This window comes from Larus michahellis, chromosome 18, assembly GCF_964199755.1.
Source record: "Larus michahellis chromosome 18, bLarMic1.1, whole genome shotgun sequence".
Classification (NCBI taxonomy): Eukaryota; Metazoa; Chordata; class Aves; order Charadriiformes; family Laridae; genus Larus; species Larus michahellis.
This window is the reverse complement of record NC_133913.1, coordinates 666897-687873: the sequence shown is the minus strand read 5'-3', so window position 1 is coordinate 687873 and position 20977 is coordinate 666897. Positions and strand designations below refer to the sequence as shown.

General features: G+C 50.9%; 1 protein-coding gene across 1 annotated transcript; it reads right to left on the bottom strand.

Moving 5' to 3' along the window:
• Positions 1 to 610: 610 nt before the first annotated feature.
• HOXB13 (homeobox B13) lies at positions 611 to 20346 on the bottom strand. The gene is made up of 5 exons (XM_074562499.1): positions 20280 to 20346; positions 13345 to 13412; positions 2909 to 3077; positions 1671 to 2324; positions 611 to 867 (listed from the first exon to the last, which is right to left on the bottom strand). Exons 1-5 carry the CDS (start codon positions 20344 to 20346, stop codon positions 611 to 613), a joined length of 1215 nt encoding a protein of 404 aa, XP_074418600.1.
• Positions 20347 to 20977: the final 631 nt, after the last annotated feature.

Sequence of the window (20977 nt, the reverse complement as noted above, 5' to 3'; positions counted from 1 at the left end):
ACCTGCGCGTTTATGCAAAAAATGCGCGTGTGTTTCTATCCAGCACACCTGGACTATATTTATTCTCCTTTAGACGCGCATTTTGATACTTCTGCCGGAATTAAGGAGATTTTTGTTTCGTTTCTAAAAACCAAATTCCCTGTAACCTCCCAGCCCCGCTCCGGCCGCACGCAGGCGAGCCGGGAGTTGAGTATTGGGGTTAATTAATGCAATTAGGCCAGTTTTTCCTCATTATTACTTTTTTTAAGCGCTCTGAGGATGCGGTTCAACCCGAAGCGGTGGGAGACGGAGGGAGCACGAGGTGGCGGCGGCGGCTGTAACGCAAGAGCGAACTGTACAGGGTCCTCTGCGTGCAAAGCGGGCAGGGATGGGGCATCTTCCGAACTCGCCCCCACACACACACACTTTTCGGGGGGGGTCTCACCCGCGGGAGCGGCGGGGAGCGGTGCCCAGCGCCCTGCGCTGCCCCGGGCGGCGGGGACGGCTCAGCCCGCCCCGGGGGGGCCGCTCGCTCCCGCCGCTGACGGTGCCGGTGTGTCCCCCCCACACACACACCCCGGGGTGGGGGGGCAGACGGGGACCCCCTTCGGGGCTTGCGGTGGCTGTGTCCTCACGGGGTGCTGCTGCTGCTTTTGATTTTGGCGACGACTTTTTTCTCTTTCACCCGCCTGTTCTGGAACCAGATGGTGATCTGTCGCTCCGTGAGGTTGGTGGCGGCGGAGATCTTCCTCCTCTTGTCGCGGGTGATGAACTTGCTGCTGGCGTACTCCTTCTCCAGCTCCTTCAGCTGCCCCTTGCTGTACGGGACCCTCTTCTTGCGGCCCCGGCGGAAGGAGCAGCCGTCGGGGGGCAACGGCCCGGCGGAGTCTGGGGTGGGGAGAAACGGGGCTGAGCGGGGCCGGGGGGGTCTCCACGCACCCTGCACCCACCTCCCATCACCTTTCCCTGCAAGCAGCACCCCCCCTCCCTGCCACCCCGGTTCCTCCCTCCGGCCTCCTGACAGCGATGATATTTGAAGATATTTAAGTGATACATTCGCCCAATTGATATTTAAATATTGTTTTTCTTCCCTGAATTTATTATTATTTTTCTGGGGGCAGAAACCCATGTATTGGCAAAACACCGACGCGGGTGAGACCCGCGCTAATACTCGCGTACTCGCTCCGCGCTTTCGCGCGGTGAGTGCGCGGCCGCGCAGGGCCGGGGGGGAGTTCAGTCCCACCGGCGTGGACGGGGGTGCGTGGGAAGGGGCCCCGCGTTCCCGGCCCTGCACGGTGGGGGGTCATGGGCACCCCTTCCCCCCTCTAAAGCAGCCCGATTCCGAGGGATCGGGTCTGAACCCCGATAGTATCGCTATGGAACCCCGATAGTATCGCTATGGGATCCCGATAGTATCGCTATGGAACCCCGATAGTATCGCTATGGGATCCCGATAGTAGCACCATCTGCCTCCCTGCTCGGAGGGCGATGCGTTGCAAAGCCCGGTGTTAATCTGAATTATTATTTCGTGAAACCTACCTACTGGCTAATTTGGCTCGTAATTAAGTGTGACTGGAGGGCAAAAGCCGCTCCCCAGCAGGTTACTTTAAGCCTTGGTCCCAACCCCCCTCCACACACGACGCACCCCCCATACCCCCTCCCCTCCGCCAGCCCCAGCGCAGGGACTTTACCTGCAAAGGCGGATTTCAGGAGGTACCCGGCCTGTCCCTGCTCCTTGGGGCAGCACATCTGGCTGCTCCAGCCGCCGCCCAGAGCCCACGGCTGATGGTAACCGTCCACGGGCAGCAGAGTCTCATGCCGGGCCTCCCCCGCCCCCCCCAACCCCGGTACCACCGACACGTCCAGGTAACCGGCGACGGGCTGGTAAGGAGCCCCGTAGCCGGGGTAAAAAGCGAACTCGGCGGGGCGGCTCTGGAAGTCCTCGCTGCCCGCGGGGGGGTCCAGGTACTTCTCGGCGGGGAAGGGGCCCTGGGCCGGGCCGGTTTTCAGGGCGCTGCGGGCGACCCGGCAGGAGTAGTAGCCGCTGCCGAAGTATCCGTAGGGCAGCGGGGCGGAGGCGGCGGGACCCGGCGGGGCGGCCGCGGGGGGCGGTGGGGCGGCGGGGCACGGCTTGGGCGGCTCGGGCGGCCCCTCCGGCGGGTAACCGGGGTTCATCCCGGGGGGAGGCGACGGCCCGCCGAGGGCCGGCGGGGGAGGCGGCAGCAGCCCCCTGCCCTGGCCGCCTGCGAAGCCGCCGGCTGCCAGGAGCCCCTCCAGGCCCGGGGGGCCGCGGGGCTCCGGGGGCTGCATGGGGGGCAGCGCGGGGGCCGGGGCATGGGGAGAGCCTGCTCGGCAGCACCCGGGCACTGCCCGAGGGGGGTCCCCGGATCTTTTTAAAAGGCTGCGAGCTGCCGAGAGCTGCCTTTCCCCGCCGGGCTGCCCTGACGCAACGCCCGGGGGCTGCCTCATTGGCTGCCGCTCGGGGGGAAAAGGACGGAGAAGGAGGAAAAAAAACCCAACCCCACACAAAAACCCTCCAGCCCCAATAAACCCTGGCTGCAGAAATTGCGAAAATACTTTTATTGCAATGGGAGGAGGAGGACGACCCCCCCCCCGCACGTGACAGGCGGGTACACGGGAGGCGCCTCTTTGCGCTGCATCTTGCAAAAAAAAAAAAAAAAAACCAAGGGGGGAGAGGTGGGGGAGGAATGGGGGGGACGAGGGGAGGGAGGGGAAGGGGAAGGAGGGAAGGAGGATCACGAACGGCGCAGAGGAGCAGTCCCCGATGGAAAAATCCGGGCTCAGATTAAAACCACCTTTTTATTTATTTAAATTCTTTTTTGCGGTGTGGCCCCTTCTTGCCACGCAGGTCCGGGGGCTTCTGCCCTGACAAAAACCCGGCCCAGCCCGAGGAGAGCCGGGGACCCACCTCGGCCCAGCAGGGTGACGGCGGGCAGCGATGGGGGCAGAGATGAACCCCCGGGGACGGGGCCTCCCCGCGCCCCAGCCTCACTCTCTGCCCCTGCTCGGGGGGGGTTATCCCACGCACATCGCCGCACACCCCCACCTCCAGCTGCAAAAGGCCGGAACCTGCCTCCCTGGGGAGAGGGACAGGGCATGGCCTTAAAAGCAAGGAGAGAGGGGAAAGGGGGGGGTCCCAGGCACCCCGAAAAAATAACTGCAAGGGAGGGGAAAACAATCTATTTGCACCAAGATATTGCCACGTGTGGGTCTGGGCCTGGCCCGGGTCTGCAGGTCGGTTGAGAAGCATCCTGAAGGGAAAGGGCTTGGAAAAGGAGGGTGGTGGGAAAATAATGTAGAGAGTGAGCCCCTTTGGGGGCCAGGAGCACCGGGCAGGTGGAGAGACAGACAGAAGGGGGAAAGATGGACGGACACGGTGTTGAGGCATCACATTGGCCTGGAAAAGTTTGGGGTAAATACTCTGAGGCCTGTGTGCATGTGCGTGCTAATAAATGATACAGGTACGTGCGCTTCGAATAGTCTGTACACATGGTATAAACACACACAGCCGCGTTTTTCTCCCCTTTTTCTCTCTGGTTTTCCCCCAAAGGCCTTGTCTGAGGAAAAGCTTTGCCAGAATTCCCCCGAAGGCAGCTTGAGCTCATGCCTTGTTTCCTTCGTGCAAAGAAATCGGGGATTTATGCTTTCTGACTGTCAAATCACAATAAAAATTCTCCTTCTGCCACATCTTTGGGCCACCAAAGCAACGACCCAGTGGCCCAATGAGCCACAGCAAGGTAGGATGCGTAGAGACAGAAATCACCACAGAAAACAGGGCTTAAAAGTGATGGTTGCAAACTCGCCCAGGTGGGGAAAAGCCCCGTTTGGCTGCGGGGGGCAGCTTTCCCCCCGAAAAGCAGGGCTCCTTCCAGCTCCCCGCATCGGCAGGGTCTTTGTCCCACGTTGTCTCGGCAAGATCCACTCCTGCACCCCGTCCTCCCTCCCAGGGAAATAAATAAACCACAGCGCAAAGCTGCATCTTGGCTCCTCGGCCCTTGTCGTCCACTGAAAATCCCGCAGTCTCACCGAAAATGATGATTTTCTTTTCCTGGAGAAAAAAATAATTTTATTTTTTTTAAAATCCCTGTGCTTTTAGCCTTCACCTTTCCGATTTCAAAGCTCCTTTCTTCCCTTTTCCGTAGTTTAACGACTGCACTCCTTCTTTGATGCCCTTTTTATTCCCCCCCGCTCCTGCCCTCTCCCCATTTGCTTTGAACCAGCCCCATAACCCGGGCGCTGGGGCGACGGGCGGCCGAGTGTTTGCCGACGGGGCCGCAGCTCCCCCGCGTCTCACCCCGCTTCCTTCCCAGAAAAAGGTCGGGCTGGATCCGGAGGTCAAGGCCAAGTTGAAAGTTAAGAGCCTGTTGACTTCGGGGCTTCGCTGCGGCGGCGGCCGTCGGGGCTGTCCCCGGCCCCGCCGCCCCCCGGAGCCCCCACGGCGGCGGGAAGAGCTCGGTCCCCCCGGGGGCTTCGCTGGGAGAAGCTCCCGAGATGTCCCGGGTTGAGGCTGGAGCGGGATCCGCGGACAGAGCGACCGGCTGCAGACTTTCCCGGTAGTTTGTGTCACTTTATTTCATTTTATTTATTTATTTTTAAATCCAAGCGGGGGAAAAAAAAAGTAAAATAGGAGGAGTGGGATCCAGCGGCAGCCCAGCGCCCAGGCGCCCCGACGAAGCAGGGGTCGGAACCTCCGATTTAGGGAAATCTGCTTTTATTCCGTTTCCCGAGGACTCCTCGGGCGGCCGCCGCCACCCCTCCGCCTCCCGCGGCCGCTGCCCCGGCGGGAGCAGCGTCGGGCAGGAATTCACCTTTTTCACCCCAAAAAACTCCCTCCCTGCGCTTCGGCTAATTTATTTAGAGGTATTACCGGTTTCCGAAATCGCAGCCTACCTCGTGCTTTTAAGACCTCGCTTCCCTTCAGCTCATCCTCTTTCTAACACGCTCGGAAATTTTCGAGCAGGCTTTGCCGTGGAAACAGTTTAAAATGCGGCTTCCAAACCGATATTAAGATTTCCGTTTTTTGACAATTTTACGGAGAAAATTTCAGTGTAACATTTAAGGTCACAATAAAGCAAGAGGAACTGGGTTATTTTAAAGGAAAAACCGGATTTCTTTTACTAGTTCCTCTCTCCTCTCTGTGATCGGGCTTAAAATTATCAAATGCGCTTATTAGTTTGCAACTATTCTTTTATTGTGTTCTCGTTAGGATCCTTTTAATATTTATACCATCTGGAATACGAAAAACTGGGAAATAACTTTTTAATGGTCTATGTTTTTTTTAAAGCAATTGAATTTGAGGCCATCGTTAAAAATACAAGAAAAAAACCCTCAAAACCAACCCAAACCCCAAAGCAGTTTGAAGGGGGAAAAAAAATAAAATTGGAACTACTTAAAGACTGAACGTTTGGAAATAATCAATTGTTGGAAAATTGAATTCTGGGTTTGGAAGGGAGCCCAGCTCTTTGGTTTCTGATTTTGGCAATATTTCTGGGAAGAAAAAAAATCAAATAAAGGCAAACATTTTGATCTTTTATTTCTCTTTTCTCCCTTCACCGCCGGCCCCTCCTTTCCCACCCCACAAGCATCCCCGGAAGCCCGGGGGACGTAGGTGCGAATATTTCTCTCCCCGATGCCTGGAGGGGCAGAATCTGTACTTTATAGTGCATTTCTCGTGGATCCTTTGAACAAATCAGCTGGCATGGGAACAGAGAGCCTGGCCTGACTTCTCTTCCCTCTTTTTATCCCCGTTCCACGCTGAAGCCCCGGCGCCGCAATCACTGCAGTGCGCTTCTGACACCCACCCCTCCCCTTTTTGGGGTGAAATTTGGGGTGATTTCAAATTCGAGGTGTTTTGTTTAACTCGGTTCTTGCCACCCCTGCACCTCCCAGGTTTCCTCTCCTCTCCCCAGGCTTGACCGGAGGCTCCTTCCTTTCCTTTTGATTTCTTTATGATAAACCAGGAGGGCCGAGGTGGAGCTCTGTGCTGCTCCCAGGCTGTCCAGCCTGAAACCTCCAGTTTGGATGTCTCCCTCCAGTTTGTCAAAAATGGAGAATGAAATACCGTGGTGGGTCCCCAAAGACCGCAGCTGCCGGTACCCCCTCCCGGCTCCTAGCCCCAAACCCCTCCGCTCCCTTGGAAAATGCCCTTCTAGGAGCCCCCTTCCCACTCCCGCATCCTGCCTTGTCCCGAGCTCCTCGGCCAGGGAGGCCTAAACCTCAGAAGGGACCAACCCCGACCCCGCTCCTGCCTCCGGGAGGGGAAGCAGCGTGGTGGGGGTCCGCGATGGCTCTACCCACAGAGCAAAAACCTGGAGGGGGTGGGGCCTGGGTGCAGCTTATGAAACCAAAGCTCCTGCCTGGAGCTTTTTTAATTATTATACATAATACAAATGTATTATACAATATGTTTGTGTCTTATCTCGCTGTCTACTGCAGTAGAGACATTTGCGCATCCTCGGCCTGGGAACAGCCACATAAATGCAGCTGCGCACTCCTGCTTGTGTTGGCTCTATGTGCAGTCCAGCTCTTCAAATACCTTTTCTTTAAATATGGCAAAATGTGCGTCTCCAGACACCCCTCTATGTGCGCGAACGTGCATTGTGTGCTGCGGCTGTGCATCCTGTCCATCCCGTCCCGCTGGAGCAGCCCTTGCTCCTGAGCACATTTGCCTGTCGGCGCCGAGCCCGGCAGCGTGCGCCCATCCCTGCACGCACCAGGCACTCGCTCCCCGTCCCCCGGGTTCCTGCTCAGCTGAAGCGATCCATTTCAGCTGTTGTGGGAGAAAAGGGGAGTTGCTTTTGGCTTGGCTTTTTCAGCCCCGCTTCTGATGTTTAATTCGGTAGGAGCCGTCGGGATCCTTCACGCTTCCCTGCTGCTCCCTCCACTGCTGGTGGGAGCCCGCAGAGGGCTGAGGGTGGCGCAGGCAGCCTGCGAGGGGGCACAGCTTGGCCACATGTGGGGAGGGGCAGGAGGTGAGCCACATTTTGGGTGGAATCAGGAAGATTTTGAGGCCTATTCTTAAAAACGTGCCCCACAGGAGGCAAATCCGTGGTACACAGGCAGGGCAGGGGCAGCTCCCCCGCACCAGGCATGTCTCTGCTGGGTACCCGGGGCACGGGGCAGCCTGGAGGGAGGAACCAGAGGAATCCCCTTCCCTTACAGCGTAAACCCATAGGAAAGGCTCTCAGCTGAACTGTGCCTCTGCTCCAGGGTGGCTCCGCTGCCCTTGATGAGTTGTTGCTCTCTTTTCTGGTCTCTCTCTTAGCTCAGAGACTTTTTTGGGGTAGAAACTCAAACGTGAGGCTTTTGTCTTTTGGACCGAGTCACCGACACGGTGATCTGCACTGAGGGCCTGGCCCGAGCTCACGCTCCTGGCGTGACTCACGCCCTGCGCCCAGGGGAGCCTCACCGAGCTGCGCAGGATGGACCGTAAATCACGGCAAGAGGAGCGATGGCTGCTCCGAGTCCTCAGGCCGGCAGGACGGCAACTGAGGTCCCCAGGCCTGCGGTGACCGCTGCAATGGGGACTATGCCTCCTGCTGTTCGTGACAAAACCTCGTGAGACTTTTGGGGCTTTAGTCTTCAGAGCGGGTCAATACCACGGATCTGAACCTCCTCAGGGCAGCCACACTATGGAAATGCCCCGAGGAGGTGTCTGGGGTGCAGCATTGCTGCTTTTCTGAGTGAACCTTGTGTGTTTCTCACCTGTGCTGCAGGGAGAGATCCACGGACATCCACAAAGTGGCCAAGTGCCCCGTTCAGGCTTTTTTTGCCTTCCTGAGCCTGGTGGTGGGTCAATAAATAATGCCTGAAAGGGGTTACCGACAGGCCCGGGGTGGGGCTCAGCATTGCCCAGGCAGAGCAGAGACCAGAGCGGGTGTGTTGGGATGAACAGATCGCCAAGAGATTAATACAGTTGCTGGGAGATGGTCCGTGCCATTGTCACTGTCACTGTCACTGCCAGGCCAGGCCTGGGGAGGTCTCTCCTGTCCCCCCTGCCCACTGCACTCGGCGTGGGGTGATTCCCAGTGAAGATGGCTGGATGCAGCATGGAAAGGCACCGAGCATCGCTCCCGAATCAGCCCAGAGCTCCCCTGGGCTGCAGCGTCGTGGGGGACGGGGAAAGACATCGCCGTCCCGGTGGGTTTTAATGCATTTTTATACTTTTCTACTTATTCTGTAATGCAAAGGTTGAGAGCAGGGTCTCCTCCCCGCCCCCTCCCCAGCCCTTGCATCCAGTTTGAGATCCCAGTGTGAGGTGGGAAGAGCGATAAGGACTGAGAGCACAACACAAGATGTGGGTGGATGGAAACGCTCTGAGGCCAAATCGGGCCCGCAGAGCTCCTCTCCCCTGCCGCTGCCCCGCTTCCTCCGCTCACCCCGCCGGGGAGGTGTAAAGTCCCCCGGTGAATCAGACGGGGCGGGCAGCAAATCCCTCCCGGAGCACCCCGGCCTCCGCTTCCCACCGTTCGCACCCTGTACCTCTCTCCTCTCCCCAGAGCCCGTGGGGGGGCCTGGAGGGCAGGGGGGAGCCCCGAGGGTGCCCCCGGCTCTGCATCCCCCCCCGGGCGGCCCTGAGCGCCAGGCGTGGGGGGGTGCCCGGGGCAGGGGGAGCGGGGAGGGGGGTTTCAAAGGTCGCTCTTTCCCCCCCCTCCGTCCCCTTCCTTATTGCAGGGGCGGCGGCCGGGCCTGCCCGGGGCGGCGGGGAGGAGGAGGGCGGGGAGGAAGGCGGGGGGAGGCAGGGAGGGAAGGGGGCGGCCGGGGGCAGACACGCAGCCGCCTCCCCCCTCCCTGCCCGGGCTGCAGCCGGGGCTCGGGGGGCTCCGGGGGCTCCGGGACCTGAACAGCATTTTAGTCTTAAATGAAGCCGATAGCCAAATCCAGGTATTTCCCGTCATTTTTCAACGCTGGATTCGCAGCTTCCCCGCGACGCGTTCCCGGCTGTTGGGATTTGCCAGCTGGTGCCGAATTGATTTGGTTTAGGAGATAAATGCGTTGCTGTGAATCAATTAAATGCCCAAACGTTACTTGCCAGAATGGTGGGGGGAAAATAAATAAATAGTGCCAAGTATTAGTCGATGGGCGAGTGAAATGTGCGTTTACAAGCGGTGCCAGACTACATTAATCCCACGCGTGAATACAATGGCAGGATTGTTGCTTTACGAGAAGGACAAGGTCGGATGCTTTATATTCTGCTTTGCAGAAACATAATTCCGTCCTTTTCCAAAGGGCAAAACACAGGGAGACCGCATTACCCGAGTCCGACGTTTGCAATCGCTTTTTCTCCCCTTTTTTCCACCCTCGGAAGGGAAATTGGGGCTCCTCTCCCAGCCCCGCCGCTTTTGGGGGTGAGCGGGGATTTTTCAGGCATTTCAGGCCGGTCGCACCCTGAGACTGTTCAAAACCCCGCGGGTTTCAGCACACGCCGGGGGGGCTGGACCAGGAGCTCGGGTCGGGCTGGCAGAAGAAGAAGTTCTTGTCGATGCAGAAATAGCTGCTTTAGGGCTGAAGAAATCACGTCTGAAAAGTTTACCGCAGTTGCAATTAAAGAAAAAATATCTGTCCCCGTCTGTACATTTCAGCTAAATAAATCCCGGCGCTGGAGGCAGGGGGATTCCCATCTCCATCGCCCCCGAGCAGGATAAAGGTTGTAATATTCCCTGCTCCCAACGTCCTCCTGATAAATAAGGACCGTGGCAGAGCAGCAAGGGCATCGCAGGGCTCAGACCTCATGTCAATACGAGAGTCAATGCCCCGAGCCTTTTCCCTCGTTTTCCCTAAAAAGCAAGGAAATTCCTTGTATTTTCCCCTCGCTGCTGCGGAGCAGAATGAACACCTAAGGCGCGTTGTGTCGCAAACCAGCCGTAACTATAACCATGCCCACATCTCCATAGATTTTTTTTTTTTTTTTTTGACCGAATACCTTTTTTGACCCGGTACCGGATCGACCCACACCTGCCCCGAGCCCCCCCGAGCCCGTTCCCCTCCCGGATTCCTCGCCCTCCACTTGCTGGTTTTCCCGGTGCTCGGGACACGGAACTTCCCACGGGGGAACCCCGCTGCCTCCCTGTCTGGGCCATGGAGATGGAATAATTAAGCCCCTCCAACTGTAATCGAGACCCGATATCCCTTTGGGAGCTTCCCTGAGCGGTTTAAGTAACTGAAGTGCATTTATCAATGTATTATAAGTTACGAATAAATATTAACATCAGTCATTATGTTAGTATTTTTAATATTGATACAGTAATAATCATATTGGTAAATACTAAATTATTAAGGCATTATATGTATAATAATAATAATAATAATAATAATAATAATAATAATAATAATAATAATAATAATAATAATAATAATAATAATAATACACAAAATATCACCCCGACGATCTTTTTATTTAATACCAGCCCCCGCATTTCAGCACGTACAAAGGCGTGTGCGGAAGCTCTGGAAGCTCCCTGTTACTGAAGTCACAAATACGCGGTTTTTTTCTGTTGCAGTTAATGCAGCGGAAAGGAAAGGTTTCTTTCCATTCCTTCCCTTAGTTTATTAGTATGTGCCAAAACGCAAAAAAAATTCCAAACAACCGCCCAACAAAAAAACCCCACACCCCAAAAGCCCGATAACAAAATACCGAGATAACACCGCAAAACAGAGAAATTATTATAAAATCGGCTAAGATTTTTTTAAAAAAACCTTTTTTTTCCACTTAGTGCCTGTGTTGCCCGAATTACCCTAATTCCTGAATATTCCCTCCGTAATATTTCAGCGTTACCTGGGATTTTTTTTTTTAAGCCGTTCTGGGAAACGGCTGGTTTTTGCGCTCCCGTTTTGGTGCCACCGACTTTGGGGCTTCCCCCGGGCGACCCCCGCTGGGTTTCGGGGGTGCACTGCCCCCCCCAGACCCTGCCCCGGGGGGGAAGGTGTGCTGGGAGCAGGGAAGGTGTCCCGCAGCAGGGACCCCCCCGCCGGTGCCCGCTGACACCCTCTGCCTCTCCTCCCCGTGGGCTGCCAAAGGTATCGAGTTCCCATGCGGGAAGGCAACTGCTTTGTTTTATGTTAATTATTCAGATTATTAAAATTGAGGCAAAACTGAAGGTGCCCCCAAGGTGCCCCAAAAGGTGCCAGTATAGTCATTAATTTAAGGAGAGGTTTCTTTGCGAACGACTCAGCTGGGAGCACCCCCACGGCGAAATTGTGGTTTATTTCGGTTTCATTTTCTTCTCTTTTTCTTCTTCCCAGCAAATTTATCCTGTGGGATCCGGGGCTCCTTGGGATCCCGGGCATGAACAGGGGGCAGACCCTTGGGTCCGGTTGGAAAAACTCTAAACTTTCCCTGTTGAATCATTCGTGTCCTCATGAAACGTTAATGGCAATGGAATAATGCATCTTTCAGCAACCTTTCCCCACCCAATTTGTACCTTAATTTCCAGGTGATCTCTCCAGCTTCTTGTCCTCCAGCCAGGAGAATCAATTTGCTTCCTTAATTATCAAATAATAAGGATGCAAAAAATGAAACAGATTACAGCACAATCATAAATAAAAAATAAAACACACATGCATGCCGTTAGGAAAGCTATATGCAAACTAGACATTTTTTCCTACCATTTATTTCTGTCCACACTAAGTTATTTTCCTTCGTTCCCACTGATGGGTACATTTCTCTTACCCAGAGACGGTTCTCTGTGTCTCCGTACCAGGTGTTTATGCACTCTTTGGATCTACAGGTCATGATTTCCACTCAAAAATTCCCCATTTTCAGAATTCTGATTTTTTTTAGCTTGCATGGTATTCTTAAAAGTCTAGATATTGAAACGGCCAGCGGCAGCATTTCCGCGGGAGCTGCAGGTTCAATACAGGCAGCCCCACGCACGCAGCCGTACGCCCGAGCTGCTGCCCACCTCCCTGCGGCCACATCTCTCAGCCGCCCCGGGCAACCTGCCCTGAGTATTTTGGTGGTCTCAGACTATGTTCTTCCTCCTCATTTAAGTCCGATCCTTGCCGCTGATCAACACAGTTGGGAAATAACTCTGATTTCCAAAGCATAATATAGGGAAAAAAACATTCACAATGCAGAAGTTATTCACTACCACCCTAGAAATCCTTAAAAAAATATTTTCAGCCATTCCCTTTGACAAACGTCCTTCCAACATCGTCCAGACCAGTTTCCCTGTAGCAAAAGAGGTTGACCATGTGCATACACTTGCACACCCACCAGCAGGAGACGGGATCTGGCTTGTCACTCTCTTCCCAGTGCCAAGCTAATCTAGACTTTCTAATACTGCCCACATCATTTTGTATTCACCAGAAGGAGCGGCAGATCTGGGTTCTCCCTCCTTGCGTCGTGAGTGCGCCACATCAGAGCACTTCCAAGGCACCCGCCCGCCAGACGGTTGACGACTCATGTTGCCGTTGCACTGTCAGTATGTACAACTTCTCCTGCTGACTAGTCACGTACCGCAAGGCATCGGGGAGCGCCGGAGCACTTTATGAATGCCAGGACCAATAAACGCTGCTCGCTGGTCCTCGGCGGTTGGGAGCAATGTCACCACCCGCGGGACTCCATGTTATCATGTATTTCTGCACCCAGGCCCCAACAGTTAAAAGCGGGGTGTGTGACATTGCTGCCAGTGGCTTCCTATTTTCCGTTCGTTACCGAACACGTGTCAGAAACACTATTGGTTGTTGCTTAAGAAAAGAGATTGAGAAGTAAATATTGTTTCCTCATGGCTGGCTTATTGTAATCATCTCCTCTCTTGAGCTCCCCCATTTTTATTGCTTGTAGAAAAGACATTTTCCTCAGACTGTAACGGCCCGTATCCTTTCTGAAGGTAGAGGGGTTTTATCTCGGATATTCTAAAAAATCTGTATTGGCTCCCCCTGATCCCGACACTACTCCGGTATAATGAGTCAGGGATTTCAGACACAACCCCTCTTCTGGCTCTGCTGTGGAGAAGGGAATCTAGAGCAGTTTCAGCAGAAGGGAGTCAGAGCACTCCACAAGCTACATCCCTCCCTGTCTCTGCTAGAATATAAATCTTCAGATATATGTTGTACTGAAAGAAGCCATCCCATATGCACTGGAACTAATTAAATCCCAATCAGATGTTCCCAACAGAGGGGATGTGCCCTGGGAGCAGCACAGCTCCTCCACGCACACAAGTAGAGACTTGCACCTTCCTCCACCGGCTGGTAGCTGGAATTACAGGCCCCTGAAAGCTGCTGAGCAAATATTTTGGCCCCTGACATGCATTAAGCCTCTGTTATTTTTGGTTGTACTCCCATTGTTCAGCGTACTAAAGCTGGGGCGGGTATGGGGGGTATGTCTTCTGCTGCTGGACTCACATGTCCATCTGTTACGGGGGTGTTGCGGAGAGCCCTGCCCTGATCCCGTGGCAGGTTGCCCACGCTGCCTGTGCCGGATCGCAACAGCTTACGGTTATGATAGGGCTGTATTGAAACTGAATTAAGTGACGGTCATTTGCGGGACGGAGGAGGACTGACCCTCAGCAGCTCAGCCTTGGCAGACCAGCTGTGTAAGAAGGGGCTCTCTGAACTCACCCCAAAGGGACTGAAATGCCCCCGACGTACCGTTTCTTTCAGGAAAGCCGGAAAAGTGGAAGCCGAGGCTTGTTGTGCCACTAGCTCTTGAAATGAAGCTATCAGAGGACGAATATTATCTACACCAGCTGAAAAGCAATATGAAGGAAACCGATGCAATTTTCACATGCAGATAAACCCTTTAATCTCATTTTGCATAATTGTATTGTTGCAAAGGGATTATGCACTATTGAAACTACAGATATCCTCTAGCCTAGATCATTTCTCAGAGCCTTTAGTCGACAGTATTGCTGTATATAATAATTATAGCTCATGATCATCTCACTTTGCCCAGCTGTTATTGATATAACTCATCAGCCAGACGTTGTTCTAAAAACATACTACTAATAAATGCCACTGAAACCTGCGTGCATACAAAATATGATGGAGTGAAAAAATAATAAACCTGCTACTGCGAATGATCGGAACAAAGCAATAGTCACATAGAGTGGGACCTGAAAGCCTTCAAGGCAGAGACGTTTACTGGAATTGCTTCCAAGATACACAATTCAAAGTGGGCAGAACAAAGGAGGTTTGGTTTATCTCAGCAAGGAGCCGATTTATAGCAGAGAAATCAGGGAGATGGTATTTGCTATCTGTACGCAAGGGCATACCTGGGCTGTATTAGCTGTTCGCACCTCCCCAGCTCCTGAGCTCAGGCGGGGCCAGAGGAGGGTGAGAATGTCTCTGCCTTGTAAGAGATGAACCCGCCAACCTCTTCTTGTGAGGACCTTCCCCACAGAAACACCCTTTTCCCTAGCTTTCCTCTAACTCCTCTTTGCCAGCTCCCGCTTCACAGGAGTTAAAATGGCAAAATGGCATCAGCTTCCTTCTTCTGCCAATTCGACTTTTTTTTTTTTTAAGTGGGAAGCGCTGGAAATTGAGCACCGTCTTGCCTCTCCCTGGGCTGCGCGGCTGGGAAGTGGCACGCGTACAAGTGCAGACGCTGTAAAACGTTTCTTCCTGGCCAAATGGAGTGAAGACAACTGAACCTGTACTTGCCCTTAGCTGAAGGGCAGTGTCAAAACTTCATTTTCTTTTTGATTAACCCTCAGATTAAGTAATTTAAAGGGAAGGAAAGCGATTCTGCTGAGTGACACTAATTTCAGTCTGATTCATTTTACAGTGTTGTAAAAACAATTATGTGCCTGGCACCCTCCAGAACATTGAACACTGTTCAATAACCATCAGATCTACTGAGATGAAACTGATACAGCTTGTTAGAGCATAAACTTATTGAAAATGTGCTTTGCAGCCAGACCAAGCGGACAGTGGCTTTTTTTCTTTTTCTTTTTCTTTTTCTTTTTCTTTTTCTTTTTCTTTTTCTTTTTCTTTTTCTTTTTCTTTTTCTTTTTCTTTTTCTTTTTTGTTCTTTTTCTTTTTCCTTTTCAGTACTATGAGCTTGGCTGATTTTCCTCAACTTAAATAAAAAGGTGCGGTTACTATCATCTCTTTTGATCAGATTTTTAGAGGAGTACAACTCTCACTTGGGCACTTAATTGGATTAACAAGTCATATAACGGATGGATTTACAAGTCATCTAAGGGACAGGCAGGGGATCGGGCCTAGTCAGCATGGGTTTATGAAAGGCAGGTCCTGCCTGACGAACGCGATCTCCTATGACAAGATGACCAGATTATTGGATGAGGGAAAGGCTGTGGACATTGTCTACCTAGACTTTTGAAAAGCATTTGACACTGTCCCCCATAGAATTCTCATGGAAAACCTGGCGGCTCAAGGCCTGGATGAGCATACGATCTGCTGGATCAAGCACTGGCTGGATGGGCGGTCCCAAAGAGTGGTGGTCAATGGAGTTAAATCCAGCTGGCGGCCGGTCACAACTGGTGTCCCTCAGGGCTCAGTGTTGGGACCATTTCTGTTTAACATCTTTATTGATGACCTTGATAAGGACAGAGAGTGTATCACCAGCAAGTTTGCAGATGACACGAAGCTAAGCGGGAGTGTTGATCTGCATGAGGATAGGGAGGCTCTACAGAGACACTTGGATAGGTTGGACCGATGGGCCAATGCTAACGGTATGAGCTTCAACAAGGCCAAGTGCCGGGTCCTGCACTTGGGCCACAACAACCCCATGCATCGCTCCAGGCTTGGGGCAGTGTGGCTGGAGAGCTGCCTGGCATGAAAGGACCTGGGGGTTCTAATTGCGAAGCGGCTGAACATGAGCCAGCAGTGTGCCCAGGTGGCCAAGAGGGCCAATGGCATCCTGGGTTGTATTAGAAATAGTGTGACCAGCAGAAGGGGGGAGGTGATTGTCCCCCTGTACTCAGCACTGGTGAGGCCACCCCTTGAGTATTGTGTCCAGTTCTGGGCACCTCAATACGAGAGAGATCTCGAGGTGCTGGAGCGAGTGCAGAGGAGGGCAACGAAGCTGGTGAAGGGCCTGGAGAATAAATCTGATGAGGAGCGATTGAAGGAGCTGGGACTGTTTAGTTTGAGGAAGAGGAGGCTGAGGGGAGACCTCATCGCTCTCTACAACTACTTGAAAGGACATTGTAGAGAGGTTGGTGCTGGTCTCTTCTCACAGGTCATTAGTGATAGAACAAGAGGGAATGGGTTCAAGCTGCAGCAGGGTAGGTTTAGGCTGGACATTAGGAAAAAATTCTTCACAGAAAGAGTGGTCAGACACTGGAATAGGCTGCCCAGGGAGGTGGTGGAGTCACCATCCCTGGATGCGTTTAAGACTCGTTTAGATGTGGTGTTAAGGGATATGGTGTAGGGGAGAACTTTGTAGAGTGGAGTTGATGGTTGGACTCGATGATCCCAAGGGTCTTTTCCAACCTAAATGATTCTATGATTCTATGATTATGATTCTATGATTAATCTGATTTTTCAGAAGTATTAACAACTTGTGGGATTATGTGTTAGGGGCTTTCAAAGGACTAAACTTTTGTAACAGCTTGGGACAGTTTTTAAGTATTTAGCAATTATGTAGAAGCCAGAAATGGCCATCTTCCATTTAAGCTCTTAAATAAAATGTGCATTCCCAGTGCACTGCTCTCAAGGATAGCCCATCCTGTCCTAACTCACTGGTCAGGGCGCACACAGCACACAGAACAACCTTCAGTAATCCAGATCTGCTGAAATTAGCTGCTTGGAGTCGCTGTTTTCTGACTATATTTACACATCCGTCCATTTTAATACTTAAACTTGTATCACTGTGAAACCAAAAAAGGAAATAATTAGTTCTGTATCATTTTTCTTTTTCCACAATAACACAAGACAATGAAGAAACTTCCTTTTACAGACACAGAACCTCTTTTATTGAGATTCTGCTATTGAAATAGATGACTTCAAAAAAGAATATCCTAATGAAATTCACTTTTCCAGAATTAAAAGGTAAGAGGTGTCTGAATATATCCAACCATGAAGGTTCACTCTCAGCTCTGAAATGGCCAGAACAAGGCTGTAGACACGAATGTTACAGGATCTCACTCTTTGCTCAGGAGTCAGTAGGAGCTAAAGCCCCCGAGGGGTGTCTTTGCTGTCGGATCCAAGCCTGTGCCATTAACAGCTGGAGCCGGAACCAAAACCAGGCTGAAGCTGTCAGAATGATCGACTCCACTTTGGAGAGAATGAGATTTGGTTCTGTTCCTCGTTCCGTGGGTCACAGAGAAGGTTCCAGAGAGGTCCAGTGACACAGAAGATCATCTCTGTCAACTAGCAGCAAGCTCGGTGCCTCAGTTTCCCTATCCACAATACTATTGTTATAACCATATTTTCCCAATCCACTCGTGATGTTTTGTATAGTGTTTCTAATATGCCGTGCTTCTTTTCTCCATGTACGTTTGGTTCCAGAACTGACGGATGGATAAAAGAAAGAGGTACTAATTGCCTTGATTGTACTTTTACACAGGAACAGTCTTGGAGTAGGTACCTTAATTTCTACCAAAACTTCCATTAAAATATATGAAAAGATGAATATCTTATTGATGCCCTGCACTGGAATTATCTTCCTTAACACAGACACATCTGTCTCACAGGGCTAAACAGCTTGTATCAGGAGCTGATTCAAAATCAGATTGATGAGATGCACCAAGACTAAATTCATTCTTGGTGCAACATTGCTGAGGTCAGTGAAATGAAGAGCATCAGCTCAGTCTATGTTACAAAATTGGCTAGTGTTAAAAAATGAGCTAAAAAAACTGAGGATGAGGCACTGGTTACCTTTTAATTTTGTTTCATGTTGTTGTTCTGCTGGAGCAGAGGTTTTCATCCCTTGCTCAGTCCCCACCTTCCCTCAGTGACTGCCTGCTTTGAAACAAAACAACTGAACAGAAAAGAGCGGAACAGCGCCTGTAGCTACCTCTGCAGCAGATCTGGAAAGTGCTTTTGTTAAAAACCATGACAAAACAACACTTCCCCCCCACTCCCCCGCCAGCATTTTTCTAACATAGTTCCACAGGTGAAACTCAAATTCAAAGAAGGAGCGCTGAACACCGAACCGGCACTATTAACAGCAGTGGGCTCTGGACACAACGATGAAGATCAGGCAGAATGAGGCACCGGGTTATATTTGTTCTGTTGCTGATAGAGGAAACAAGAAGCAATAGCCTCAAATCTTTCTTTTATCAAGGCAGATGTTGTGAGTGCTTTGGATGGGGACAGTGTCTCCTTACCTCCAGTTTTGTTAATATGCAGTACACACACATTTTCTGAAATTGAGCTTGAAAAAGAGATCGCCTTATCCAATGAAGCAATTTGTCAGATGCATGAGGTCTTTTTGCCTTTAATCAGATGAAAACTAGGCCCAGGAAGGGCATATCTGTGAGTAGTTGAGTGCTCTCTTAACAGGGTTAAGTGCAAAATGAATGACTCTCAATGGAGCAATACAAACAACCAGCCCTGCCAAACCCCCAGACTCACAAGATCACAGTTGGTGTCCCTCATTTCGGCCTCTTCCACCCTTTACTCTTCATGAGACTGAGAATTGAGAGTCTGCTACACCACATGAATGTATTTTTTTTAATACTCTACAGTCTCATGAAAAGTCATAAATGCATAGGACTTGTTTGAACATATCTTGCCTCATGAATAGAAAATTTTTGAGATGTGGTGCAAGGACTCGGTGGTTCAGCTGAAGTTCAGTACAGAGAAGTTTTTTTCCTCACTAATTGTATTCCACTAAGTAGATCAGACACCACACCGGCACTCTTTGCAAAGGATTTTTCATTGAGCAAAACAAGCGCTGGCAGCAATCAGCTACCATCACAGCAAGCATATATACATCAAGTTCCAGTACAACGGTTTCACGACAGGACACCCGCAAACTCCTGACACTTCTTTTTTAAAGGCAAATTTCACTGGTCCTGTATTGATGGATGTTACTTGCTAGCAAAGCTGTAAAAGTGGAAGCAATTGCCAAAGAGTATATTTTTTTTTAAAAAAGAAACAACAAAATGGTTCTGTCAGTTCCCAGTGAACAACATTGTCTAGAGAAGAGAGGATGTCTTCATTTGCGGAGACACAAATTTTGGGAGTAGAGGTTTGCTCAAGCCCCGTAAGGAAGGAAACATGATATTTAACATACGAATGGTATGTCCACGCTACAGGCTGAAACTCTAAACAACCTAGCTCAGATTCTGGAAGCGGTAGAGCTAAGGCAGAGCTGCACGTGCATTGTCAGTTCTCAGCTCAGACATTGCTTCACAAGGGGGTTCCCAAATTAGCTTGCTCCTCCGTGCAACTAACCTGCATGCAGGACAGTGTTTCATTATTTTGGTGGTACTTGCTTATCACCACCTTTGTGTCACTGCTCATAAAGGCACCAGCTTGAGACCAGCTACTCCATACTACCACTGTAAGACTGCAGAACAGACACATGCTTTGGAAGCAGACTGAAATCATATTGTGAAAGAAAGCACACCCTTCCCCACCAGCCTGTGACACTCCCACAGATTCTGTTAAACCTGCACGTGGGACTAGTGAACAACTTGCAAAACAGATCCTGAAAATCCTCTTCCTGGCAGTGTATTTCTGTATTGTCTCCAGGAATGACACGATGGCAAAAGTGAAGGCAGCAGAAGCTAGCACCTTCCTTGTCAAGGTTTTGCCTTCTAAATATAACTTCTACCAGGTCAATACATCATTTCTGAGACAGCTATCATACACTGAATATTGCTGATTAATCATCTAGCACAAAAAGCAAATGAGTTCCCCTCTTGGCAGTGTTCAATCCTTCATTCCTAAATCACTTTAAAATTAAAATTAGGAAACTTTTGCTCTTTTGATGCTTTGCCTTAACATCTATAAATAGAACACTGAGGATACAATGCTGAGTCAGAGGAAGAAAAATCACCTGCTGAGTAACTCCCGTCTCTCCTTACTACAGCCCCAGCAAGGGATAGGGCCCACTATACCATTTTTCACTGTATGCAGTTCACCCACTATTTGCAGAATACTTCTGGAAGGTGGTAGTTCTTGGACAGGTAAATATTACCACCCAATTTCTCCTCCTCCTCTTCCTTTGTCCTCAAATTTATTTGTAGCTTCCACTGCTTGTAACTTAGGGCACACTATGCTGCTCTCTGCATCAAACAACTAGTATGCTGCTGCCACAAGCCATTCAATATTTTCACAAGGAGATCAAGGTTTTAGAGAACTGGAATTAGAAAACAGAAAAAAATACTGTGAATATAGTCCTCGAAGTGTTTTTTACTTACTGATCTGACTCTGTTGAAGGGTGATGACCACATACTGCAGGATCTCTTGGATTGTAGTTGTTGCCATCCAGTGGCTCCAAATCTTACTTGACTTTTGCTAAAAATCATACCCAGCCTGGAGCAACAGAGACAATATCCTTCAGCATATCTGAGCTCACAGATGGACTAAAGGAATGCGTTTACACCGCATCCTAGGTTTAATCCCAAGCACCCGCACTTGCCGAGAATTGAACTGTGTTTGCATTCTGTGGCTCCAGGAAATGCTAAAGGAGAAATTGTGAGCCCAGCCTACCCCTTTGCATAGAACTTTTTGCAGAAAGCAGAGCCCACAAACCGGGCTCTGTGTCTGGCCCTGTTGCCTTTATTGCTAGAACCGATAAGATAAAATAACTGATGCGAAAGCCCTTCCTCACCTACCTGCCTCAAACTGCATATAAACTGAATTCCTATGTAATTTGATGGCTACCTAGAGCACAGTATGTAGTGTGTTAGGAAGTTAAATATATCTTACAGGTGACAGACATGCAGAGCCAGGTCAGGGGATGCACTATACTTGATCCCAGCATCTAAGGTCAGAGGTGACAGGAAATCTGGCATTTTGCTGCTGGTTTCAACAAGGATTTGTGAACAAGTCACTTAAGCTGGAAAAAAATGCCTTCGTATTCAGCCTGTTCTTGGTAGAGTGATGCCAGCTGTTT